Source organism: Talaromyces rugulosus, chromosome III, assembly GCF_013368755.1.
Source record: "Talaromyces rugulosus chromosome III, complete sequence".
Classification (NCBI taxonomy): Eukaryota; Fungi; Ascomycota; class Eurotiomycetes; order Eurotiales; family Trichocomaceae; genus Talaromyces; species Talaromyces rugulosus.
This window is the reverse complement of record NC_049563.1, coordinates 2,623,388-2,635,025: the sequence shown is the minus strand read 5'-3', so window position 1 is coordinate 2,635,025 and position 11,638 is coordinate 2,623,388. Positions and strand designations below refer to the sequence as shown.

Here is an 11,638-nt window from a genome sequence, read left to right as displayed (position 1 = left end):
GATAACTAATTGGCAGTGATTACTCATAGTTTTTGCGTGAATAAGGACACTTTTTTCCCCCTACTGTATAGGCTCAGAAATAGCACCCAAGCTGACAAGACCTTCTTCTGGGTGCTTTATGAAGCGAACTCGGTAAGCTAACGAACTGGAATTCATAAGAGGATCGCTTACTTGGCTAGCATAAAACCCCGTAAGAATAGTTCCAGCTGCAATTGGTAATGGGGTTAAGCTTGATGAATCGGCCGAGTTTCCCTGAGGTTGAAAATGGATAGACCTCCCACGATTTGTCGAAATCTGTGTTTCGTTTGTAAATGGTTTATTAATAATTGCATCAATATACAGCCAAACACGTGGGCTCAAAATTACTAACCTTGAACGAGTTCAGTTTTCCATGCCTATAAAAATCGTACACATTATCGCCGTCTAGACGGATAAGACTGACTTCGACAGACTGTACGAGTTCCCCACCAGGGCCATCTATGGGAAAACGCATAGTGTCTGAGAAACTTGTTAATTTGCGACGGCCTAATCTCTGTGTTTTCAGTGATGCGGCCTTGGTTTCATAGTGAAACTCAATAGAGCACAAGGCCCCTAAGCGAATAACACAGATTTCAGTCAGGGATCGGAGATACACTCCATTAGGACCTCCAAATTGAATCCAGCATAAGGGCTGATATCCAGCAATAAGTGGGCTTTCCCCGGTAAAGGATTCATCGTTTAAATAGAAGTTCAGATGAGGGACAGCAGGATACCATAACGCAACTTCTCTCAATGAAAAATTCTGTGATATAAGTTTCGACATGTGAGAAGGCCCTTGCCCAGCTAGTGAAAGAGAAATTATTTTATACCCCTGATATTGTTAATAATGTTCTTAGCATGGAGGGTGGCAGACATTACATCTAGGCCTATTTCTAAGGCACTGATGGCCTCAGAACCTACCAGGCGCTCTGTCACTGGAGAGTTTCTGGGGCATCCAAACCATCTTGTAACCCTCCCATCACCGTTGACAACTTTGAGTGCCTGGATTCCTCGTGATCCCATCGCCAAAACGAACCCTTTCAGAGTTGCGATGTCGACAGAGAGTTCCTTATCCTCAGCAATGTAGCCCAGACAAATATGCGAACCATCCTTTGACGTGAAACGTATCCCAGCGAGATAGCCACTAATCCCTTCTTCCGTGACTGAAAAGGCGATTTTGACAAGATCCCTAGGTAAAATTGTAGATTGTTTTTCAAAAAGCCGACAACCTTCGTTAAAAGAATAGTTGGAAACTGTGCCTTGCTTAATATCCGCGGCTACCGTCCATCTAGGATCAGGATCCAGAATTACATGAGAGTAATCCGTATATTGAACCAGTTGGAAACGGAGCAAGTTAACCACCGCCTTGGTCAGACTCCAGATTCTCTTTCTATTCTTCAAACCTGGCGGGCTCTGTGCATCATTCGTCATTTGATAAAGGTAAATCCAATCTTTTGGCCGCTTGGCTCTGATTTCAAAAACAAAATCACGATCTCTACCACCTTGGAACCTAGATCTCCAAAAGGTCTGACTGTTCAAAAGTGGGAGAAAGGTCTTTGAGGACATAAGAAGGTTTGCCATATCTCTGGTCGACAAATGTATAGCAATTGCTTCACGGATCTCCCATGGAAGTACTGAAAAACAATTTTTGCTATTCGTGCGTAAGTCAGAATTTCGATCCTCTTGAGAGGACATTGATAGTAATTCATGTAACTCCGGGACGTCATATGGGTTATATCTGGCATATTGATAGGCTTCCGACTTGCTATATTGTTCCACAAGTCGGTCCTCCCATGGATAATGATCCTGGTTATTGATTGTACTTAAGCCCATATAATCATGGCCCCAAGATACGCCAATCCCTTGTATAGGAAAGGGTAAGGAGCTGCAAATCCTGTAAAGCCGCTCTAGAGGGATATCATCGAGCTCTACAGCTTTCCGTAGAAGACCCCAACAAGCATCATGGACAATATAGCCATGTCGATTGTTCTCTGGACGTTGTTTCATAACTGGAATCTCATCTCTAATTTGTTTTGTATAACCGTGATCGTCCCAACGCATATGTGGAAGAGGAGGTGCGATCCATACACCATCACTGGGGTCATCATAGCAACCGACGCCAGAAATGGAAATTCCTTTATGGCTAGAATAGACTGACTGACTCAGCAATAGATTATGGATTAAATGGTGAAAATCGTACTTTCACGAAACTCCTTCAACCAAAATTGAGTGACGGATCTGGTGTAACCATCAACCGCGTATCCACATATGATACAACCGAAAATGACAGGACTCATGATAATTTCAGAGGTGAAGAATTTTTTCGATTACTTTGGCGTCAATAGGGCAATGTATTGTTAAAGATATATTCTTCGAATCGGCAGGCGGGGCATAGTGGTGTTCCTTGCTCTTTCTACAGGACCCTCCAACTCCGCGCTAGTCACGCCAGAAGCGCGCAAACATCGCGCCTCACACAATTTTGTATATAAACCTATGTAATTGAATATTTTTATATGAAATGCCTCCAATACGGCGCACTGAGCGCAGAGAACTTGACCCTTGTATGAGGGCTCGTATATGCGAGATTTATCTAATGGCGTCTGTGCTGTAGAAATAATGTGGAGATAACAGGGACTGTTTTTCATATTCGGAATCAAAGCGACCACCACACAGCAGATTCGAAAGCAACCCCACGACTCATAACCTCTCAGCATGTTAGCTACTAACAAAAACTCTTCGACTGTTTTGATCGGCCCTTATTGTCCAACATGTTTTATCTTCTTCGATATAAACGATTTCCTTCTATTTATTTCCCCGTAGAAGGAACCAGGACTAAATGGAACCTCGAATCTCGTGTTTTTTCTCAGGGGAAATTGGACATAGGTGCGATCATGGCAGTGTTGAACCTTTCTTGGAGAACATGATCCACCATCAGTAAAAGATTCCGCTTCCTGGTACTTATTTTTCTGCTGGCGGACTCGTTCCATAGAAGGCTCGTTGAGGTACCAGGAAAAAACAAGACAGAAAATATCATGATCCCAATCTTCATCAAAGTCGACAGTATATTTTCCACCAGACTTGAGCTCCTTCATGATCGTAGAGATGATCGTGTCCCGCAAGAGCCGACATTCTGGAGTCACGCCCATATACCAGCTAAATTTGGCTGGATCAACGTAAAAATTAAAATCATCGACGATCAAATAACGTAGAATTGGATCAACAATTGGGTAGCATTGTTCATAGAATATAGGCATGCATTGCCTAAACATGTCGATAGTCATCAGAGCATCTTCACTGGAGTCGCTCAAGGTTGGTCGTGGGTCGTCAAGTGAAATGCAGTCTGCAGTAGGAGTCGCCATCTTGAAGTGAGACGTAGGAATATTGTCGAATACGATGATAACCAGAGGTCATAAAGCTTCGGAATATTGATGGCTTGAATAGATTAAATTTATTAGGAAACTAGAAGTAATCTGGGCAAGCGAAATCTTTTAATGTGCGAGGCGGTGCTTATACTGGCACCGCGATATGTGACAGACTCTTTTGTCTACCTTTAGCGAGGGCGGTAGGGCATTGCCAATGTGCCTCAGGTCACCAATAATAAAAGAATGGAAATTTTGTTGGAAACAAGGCTGACTAAACTGTCTATGGCTTTTTGTTAAGCGGTAACTTCATACTAAGAGTGTGGCTTTGTCTTGAAGAACTGTGTGCTTTGATTTTAGTATCGCCTTTGTTTATTTTCTGTAAAAAGAATATGTGATAAAACCGCCCGCCTAAAATAGGTTCCCATAAAGATTAATAGAATGTATATATTTTCCTGGGGATCTATTCTGGTCACCTTACAGGGATGTGTTTGATATAAGGCGGACCAAACTATCCATAACTTGGCCAAGAGGTAATTTCGTGCTGAGAAAATTGAGGAAACTCCAGAGTGTGACGGCTGAGCCTGAGGCTATCCCCAAGGGTAGGAGCGGCCTCGTGGCCGGATGGGAGGCCTCAGGCAGGAAGGGCATCAACCCTAACCCGCGGTGCCAGATCTGGGGATAGCCTCACCCCGGGGCCATAAGGGGTCAAGCTGGTTACCTAAGCACACAAGATAAAACCTTCCCGCAGGTCCTGGTAGTTAGATTCCTTTCCCATGCTTGTTGTTTTAGAGAATCGCACCCCTAGATAGGAATCGAATATCTTTGGAAAAGGCACGTCACATTACAACAAGCATCGCTACACTTTATCTTTGTCTTTCTCACGACTAGCACAGCCAGCACTCAGCTGCAGTCAGCGCTCTGGTCGGGGGTAGACTTTTCTTTATCTCAACCTCTTTGTGTTCAGCACGGTCCGTACAGCCACGACAAACGCCTTGTCAGCGCTCTGACCCTGAACCTTCATTTACCTTCATTCGAAACCTGGAAATCTTGTGAGCCAGCACGATGGCAAGACCAAGTACCGCTGACGGACGTCAGCATGGCGAGAGCGCCAGCAACGACGATGTGGGAGAGCCCAGTCGCCGCTTGACCGTTAACCTCGAAGAACTGAAGCTTGGAGATGTTCCTGAGGGACCACTCAATAAGGATGAATTCCTTGAGCTTTGCAGAAGCGACCCTGGAGGCCTGTTTGAAGGTTTATTCCAACACCTCTCCATGCAGGAGAAACGACTAGAAGAGGCTCTCGCTGAGTCTAGCAACAACGACACAGAGGAAATCGACTCTATGAGAGAGGAGATTCAGAACCTCAAGAGCAACCTGGCCGACCATCGCCAGGCCATGTCCGAACTGATCACGGAGCGTGATGCCGCAATCGCCAATACCTCTCCAGCCGGGGGAGACCACAAGAAGAAGACCACCAAGCTGCCAGATGGCCAGCTGCTATCGGATGGAATCGATCCCAAGTACGAATCATGGGAGATCGACGTCGAGAACAAGTTGGAAGCCAACGCCGACCATTACCCAACAGCCCTGGCCCGTATGGCGTACGTGAAGGGGATGTGTAAGGGAGAAGCGGCCAACCACTTGCTCCCACGATTCCGGAAGGACTCAGCACAACGTTACCAGGATGTCGGTGACATCTTCGAGCATCTGAGAACAATCTACATGGACGAGAACCGCGTGATCAATGCGAAGATGGAACTCCGTCGCCTAGCAATGAGAGATTCGAAGTTTCAGATCTTTTTGTCGAAATTCACGCTTCTTGCCCAGGAAGCTGGCCTCGCCCTATCAGAATGGAAGGAGGAACTCTACCACAAACTCTCGTTCGACATGCAGCGCGCCATGATCAAGGAAAGCACCGACCCAATGGTGTCGTACCAGACCTTTGTACAAGGATGCCACACTACTGCCAACCGCCTCGAGCAGATCGCTGAAGGGGAACGACGCGCCCGCAGCCGTGGGATTGGGAGCAGCAAAGGCCACAGCCAGGGAGGCCACCAGTCGAATACCTCCGGAGGATCGAAGCCGAAGAATGAAGCCCCTCAACCGCAGCTCTCCTGGGAAGAAAAGAAGAAGCTAATGAGCGAGGACAAGTGCTTCAATTGCAAACTGAGCGGTCACCGTGCTGACAAGTGCCCCCTCAAGAAGAAGGCTCCGGATCTGAAGGCCTTGGAGGATGACGCAGGCAAGGAGTCGGAAAACGCCCACGCCTAGGAGAAGTCTCCTTCTTAGGCGCATCAAGTACGGACAACGAAGCTTTGGATCTCTCACAGCTGATGGGGAGAGAGAAGGATAGCATGACTGTATCTATTCAGCTAGCTAAGAATGGATATTCAATTTGCACCAAAGCTTTGGCCGATACTGGAGCCAACGGATTTGCCTTTTTAGATGTATTTTTAGCGGAGAAGCTTGCACGACACTTTCAGACATACACAGTACCCGTTTCTGAACCCTGTGGGGTGAGAGGGTATGATGGGAAGACAGTGGAACCGGTCACGCACCTCATGATCTTAACACTGGTTGTTGATGGCCGGATGCAGCGGCATCTACCCTTTCTCTTAGTGCGACTAGGCCGTCACGATGTCATTTTGGGTCGTATGTGGCTGGAGAAGTACAATGTGTTGGTGGATTGCAGAAACCGTCGCCTTTTATGGCCGGAGGATGTGTCTCTCAAAGATCAAATGGAGAGAGAGCAGTTCATCCGCATGCCAAAGACAATACTAAGGAGAAATGGACCAGTCAATCTCGAGCACCAAGCTGATATGGAGCGCCGAGATCGGTTGATGGAAGAACCTGTCCCACTCCTACAACCAGAACCCCAAAGGAAAGCGCCTGCAGTTACAGGAAGAACGCAAAGGACGCAATCAAGGATGGAACTGCAGAAAATGGAGAAAGCCTTACGATCAGAGAACGCCACAGGACCCTTTGGCAGTACCAAGGAAGCGTCACCAGTTGTCAGTCCGACGAGAAACCCACATCGCCAACGCTCAGAAAGAAGGACGTATGGAATGGACATAGCAATCATCGGAGCTGCCGGATTCCATCGTTGTGTGAAAAGCAAGACTACAGATGTCTTCATGACTAGTCTTTGCGAGATAGAGCAGGCGCTGGAAACTGAGAAGGAAAGAACGGCCAAGTCGACTGAAAGCGAGGAGATCAAGCAGCAGCTGCCGGATCAGTATCGCGAGTTCGCCGACGTCTTCTCGAAGATCCGCTCAGACGAGTTGCCAGTTCACCAGAAGTATGACCACAAGATCGAGTTGAATCAGGACCTAGAGTTGGGTTATAGTCCTTTATATCGAATGTCAGAGGAACAGCTCCAAGCAGCCCGAGACTATATTATTGATAACCTGGATAAAGGATTTATCGTCCCTAGCAATGCACCATTCGCGTCTCCAATCCTCATGGCCAAGAAAGCCGATGGCGGATTCCGCTTCTGTGTTGATTACCGCAAGCTGAACGCTTTGACCAGAAAGGACCGATATCCACTGCCACTTATCGAGGAAGTCTTTGAGCGCTTGAGTAAGGCAAAGATCTTCACTAAGCTGGACATTAGGCAGGGGTTCCACCGAATCCGAATGCACCCAGACTCCACAGATCTGACCACCTTCCGTTGTCGGTATGGCACTTTTAAGTATGAGGTAATGCCGTTTGGCCTCACCAATGGACCAGCGACGTTTCAACGACTGATCAACGATATCTTCATGGACTACCTTGACCAGTTCGTGATTGCGTTCATCGACGATCTATTGATATACAGCGAGAACGAGCTAGAGCATGAGATGCATGTGCGACAGGTGTTGGAGAGACTCCGAGAGGCAGGACTGCAAGCCAGTATCAAAAAATGCGAGTTCCATGTCACATCGACCAAGTATCTGGGCTTTATCATTACCTCAGAGGGGATAGAGGTCGACCCAGCAAAGATTGAGGTTATCCTTTCCTGGAAGACGCCAATGACAGTTTTGGGAGTACAGTCATTCCTTGGTTTCTGCAACTTCTATCGGAAGTTCATAAAGGCCTACAGCCGAACTGCAAGGCCATTGCATTACCTCACTCGAACTGACGTTCCATTTATATGGAGTAAGGAGTGCGAAGAAGCATTTGAAAGTCTGAAAAAGAAATTATCGGAAGCCCCGGTGCTAGCCCATTACGACCCCAATCGCCAAACCCGCGTGGAAACGGACGCGTCAGACGGAGTAGTGGCCGCAGTCCTATCTCAACTGTGTGAGGATGAGGAATGGCATCCGGTCGCGTACTACTCCGCATCGATGACCCCAGCCGAGCATAATTACGACATCCATGACAAGGAACTACTGGCAGTAATAAAGGCTCTGAGGGAATGGAAGTCCGAATTGGTCGGACTGAGAGGACAGGAGTCCTTTGATGTCCTATCGGATCACCGGGCTCTTGAGTACTTTATGACTACCAAAGCTCTGAACGCCCGACAAGCCCGATGGTGCGAGTTCTTGGAGGAATACCACTTTGTACTCAGATACCGACCAGGAAAAGCGAATGTATTGGCGGACACCCTCACCCGGAGAGAAGATGAAAAGGCGAAAAACCTCGACCACCGGAACCGAACGCTACTGCCGCGGCATAAAATCGACGATAAGATCGCACTTGAGATGGCATATGCAGAACTGGTCACCCTAACTGCAGAGGATGATATTGTCACCAAGGTGTTGGCGGCCAACGAGGAATATGTGGCCGAGAAAGGTGCCGAAGTCTTACTCTCAGGGAAAGGGGAGAGCCATAGGGTGATTGAAGGACGACTTTTCTTTAATGAACGACTCTATGTTCCCAAGAAGGACGATTTACGAGCACGACTGCTAGACGAAGTACATCGACAACCCGCAACAGCGCACCCAGGACGTACAAAGATGCTGAAGCTAGTCCGAGAACGGTTCTACTGGGAGGCATGGAGCAATGATGTGAACCGGTATGTGGACAATTGCAAGACATGCAAGAGGACGAACACGCGCAGGGACAGGGCCCCTGGACTCCTCCAACCGTTACCTATCCCAGTACGACCTTGGCAGCATTTGTCGATGGACTTCATGGAGCTGCCCCAGGACAAACGGGGATTCGATAACGTTTTTGTCACCGTCGACCGCTTGACCAAAAGACCGGTCTCCATACCGTGCCACAAGGGGGTGACAGCTAGAGACATGGCAAAGTTATGGATTCGGTATATCTTCCCGTGGACAGGCCTGCCAGACAGCATTGTATCAGACCGAGGAGGCCAGTTCATCTCTGAGTTCTGGGGAGAGGCGTGCCGAATCCTTCACATCAAGGTAAAGCTGTCGACAGCACGGCATGCCCAGACAGATGGACAAACAGAGATAGCGAATCAGTATCTTCAGCAGCGGCTGCGGCCATATGTTAACTTTGCAATGGACGACTGGTCGGAGTACCTACCAATCATCGACTTTGCAGCTGCGTCACTGCCACAGGAATCTACAGGGATGTCCCCATTTGAGATAGAAAAAGGTTATGCTCCTCGGATGTCGTTTGATTGGGCGCCACCAACGCCGCCTAGAAGCTACACACTGAACGAGAAGGAAGCCCGAGCATGGGTACAGCGTTTAGAGCGCATATGGGACCACGCCCGCAATAATATTGCGGAAGCACAAGGCAGACAGCAACGGCAAGCGAACAAGCGCAGACGGGAGATAGACTTCGGAGTTGGTGACCACGTCTACGTCAGTAACGAAGGATGGGATACAGGACGACCAGGCAGGAAGCTGGGCCATCAGTCCGAAGGGCCATACAAGATACTGCGTAAGATAGGACATGCCTTTGAATTGGATTTGCCGCAGGGCGTACGAGTGCACCGTATCTTTTCCCCGGACAAGCTCCGCCGCGCCGCTTCGACCGAGCCCCTCGCTGGTCAACTGGAGGAGGAATGTCCTGAGCTCCAGGTCAACGGAAATTCGGAATGGGAAGTCGACAGGATCCTGGACTCCCGGATGCGCTGGAAGAAGCTGTGCTATCGAGTAAGCTGGCTAGGCAGGGACCCAGATCCAGTATGGTATCCAGCAGGGTACTTTTCGAACGCTCCACTGGCGCTGAAATCGTTCCATGATGCCAACCCCGAGAAGCCAGGTCCGCCGCGCCGGTTGGATGCGTGGATGAAAGCCATGGAGGAGGATCGATTTGTTGAAGAGCATGCAGATGATGACAGACCGGCAACCAACGCTTGAGGGCAAGCGTTTCCGAAGGGGGGGGTGATGTGACGGCTGAGCCTGAGGCTATCCCCAAGGGTAGGAGCGGCCTCGTGGCCGGATGGGAGGCCTCAGGCAGGAAGGGCATCAACCCTAACCCGCGGTGCCAGATCTGGGGATAGCCTCACCCCGGGGCCATAAGGGGTCAAGCTGGTTACCTAAGCACACAAGATAAAACCTTCCCGCAGGTCCTGGTAGTTAGATTCCTTTCCCATGCTTGTTGTTTTAGAGAATCGCACCCCTAGATAGGAATCGAATATCTTTGGAAAAGGCACGTCACACAGAGACCGCTCACTAACCAGATTGTAGGCTTTTTAGGATTAGCGATAGGCATGAGAACATATTCTTATATATACAATAATGAAAACCGATTTTTTGAATTGGCAGATCCATGAAATAACATTGAAACCAGACGCGTCCATGTCAATTGCATGTGGTGTTTACTCTAAGGGGGTTGATCCCAAAGTTGTAAAGATATATATCAACACTACATATGTGCCTTCAATGTTTCAAGGTATATATAAAACCATGCTTCTCATCCCTCCATGTCCCCCCTTTCTCTTCTAAATGTCTCACTAGCCAGTGTGCGCAGGTAAGCCTCGCTGCAAGCTTCCTCAGTAATTGATTTTGTAATCCTCTTATAAAGCCTTATTAACTAGCTTGCAGTCTTCTCAGGCGTGTTAAATTGGTGTGCGCAGGCCTACAGGCCTCGCTGCAGCTTCTTAATCTATAATTAGAATACTACATGTAAAAATACAAGCGATTTTTATGTAAATTATAATTCAATTTTCAATGTATTAAGAAATATAGACGTATCAATTTTCCGCAATGTATCGGATATTTGTAATTTGCAAGTGATTATAACTGTTTATATTTTGTAATATTATCGAACGTTATTATATTGCTGATATGTTGCAGAAAATCACTACGCTCATAAAATTATCTACGTAGTGACTTTGGTAACGGTAAGAGGTATGTGTTGCAATGTTGCAGAACGGTATCCGCGTTCCCCCCAAAACCGGTATTGAGTAGCTTCTATAAGATTATTACAACATTTCAAACCCATAAAGCATACAACTAATACAGGAATTTAATTTTAGTGTTATATTTTTAAGACATTTCATGATTTTTTAGATGTCTGTGATGCGGCCGGAACCGCTCTCGGAAGGTGTCAGAATGGACGGATCGGATGAGCCTACGAGGGCCCGACTAAGGTAGGTGTAAAGAAAATGAATATCTATCACCTGAAAGGTGATTCTAGCAATTGATAGCTGCAAGATGATTTTATACCGCGGCAAGCGCCTGACTTCCGGACGAATCGGGGAATCCGGCCCCGACCCAATCGGACATGCCGTTCGAGGTGAGATCTTTACAAATCCTTTTTTCTGTAAACTAGTATATTATTATTATTTATTTGACGGCGACCAACACTGTCTATTCGGAAGCAGAATATAATTTTAATATATACTAGATATACATCAATCCCCATTGGTCTAGTGGTCATGATTTCCGCTTGTCATTTTTCAAATGAAATTTCAAGCGCGGGAGACCGGGGTTCGATTCCCCGATGAGGAGCTTATTTTTTTTACATGTTGTTACATTTTGTAAGCCCCCGAATTTCAATTGTTTTTATAATAAAAAAAGCTGCTAGATATACATCAATCCCCATTGGTCTAGTGGTTATGATTTCCGCTTGTCATTTTTCAAATGAAATTTCAAGCGCGGGAGACCGGGGTTCGATTCCCCGATGAGGAGCTTATTTTTTTTTACATGTTATTACATTTTGTAGCCTCCGAATTTCAATTGTTTTTATAATAAGAAAAAGGTCTTGTGGGAAACATGGTGGCCGGGTGGGAGGTACTCGGCCCGGGGAGAGTTCTCTTGACGGGTTGTGGTCCGATTTCTAGCATACACAGACCACGACGAATGATGACCTGTGGTTTCCTAATGTGAAACCAAGCCTCGTCTTCGGTCTTT

At 47.2% G+C, this 11,638-nt stretch overlaps 2 protein-coding genes and 2 non-coding genes across 4 annotated transcripts; 3 read left to right on the top strand and 1 right to left on the bottom strand.

Annotated features, from left to right (window-relative positions):
• Positions 1-60: 60 nt before the first annotated feature.
• TRUGW13939_05770 (uncharacterized protein) lies at positions 61-3,377 on the bottom strand (the record flags this gene model as incomplete). Its single annotated transcript, XM_035488928.1, has 5 exons — positions 61-114; positions 172-294; positions 371-850; positions 940-2,171; positions 2,939-3,377. The coding sequence occupies 5 exons, from the start codon at positions 3,375-3,377 to the stop codon at positions 61-63; spliced, it is 2,328 nt and encodes a 775-aa protein (XP_035344821.1).
• A 1,065-nt stretch (positions 3,378-4,442) lies between these two features.
• Positions 4,443-6,491, top strand: TRUGW13939_05769 (uncharacterized protein; the record flags this gene model as incomplete). The annotated part of the gene is made up of 3 exons (XM_035488927.1): positions 4,443-5,530; positions 5,734-6,391; positions 6,456-6,491. The coding sequence occupies 3 exons, from the start codon at positions 4,443-4,445 to the stop codon at positions 6,489-6,491; spliced, it is 1,782 nt and encodes a 593-aa protein (XP_035344820.1).
• A 4,652-nt stretch (positions 6,492-11,143) lies between these two features.
• Positions 11,144-11,236, top strand: TRUGW13939_05768. The gene has a single exon. It is a non-coding gene; the product is annotated as a tRNA-Asp (tRNA).
• An 87-nt stretch (positions 11,237-11,323) lies between these two features.
• TRUGW13939_05767 lies at positions 11,324-11,416 on the top strand. Its single transcript has one exon. It is a non-coding gene; the product is annotated as a tRNA-Asp (tRNA).
• The last annotated feature ends 222 nt before the right edge of the window (positions 11,417-11,638 follow it).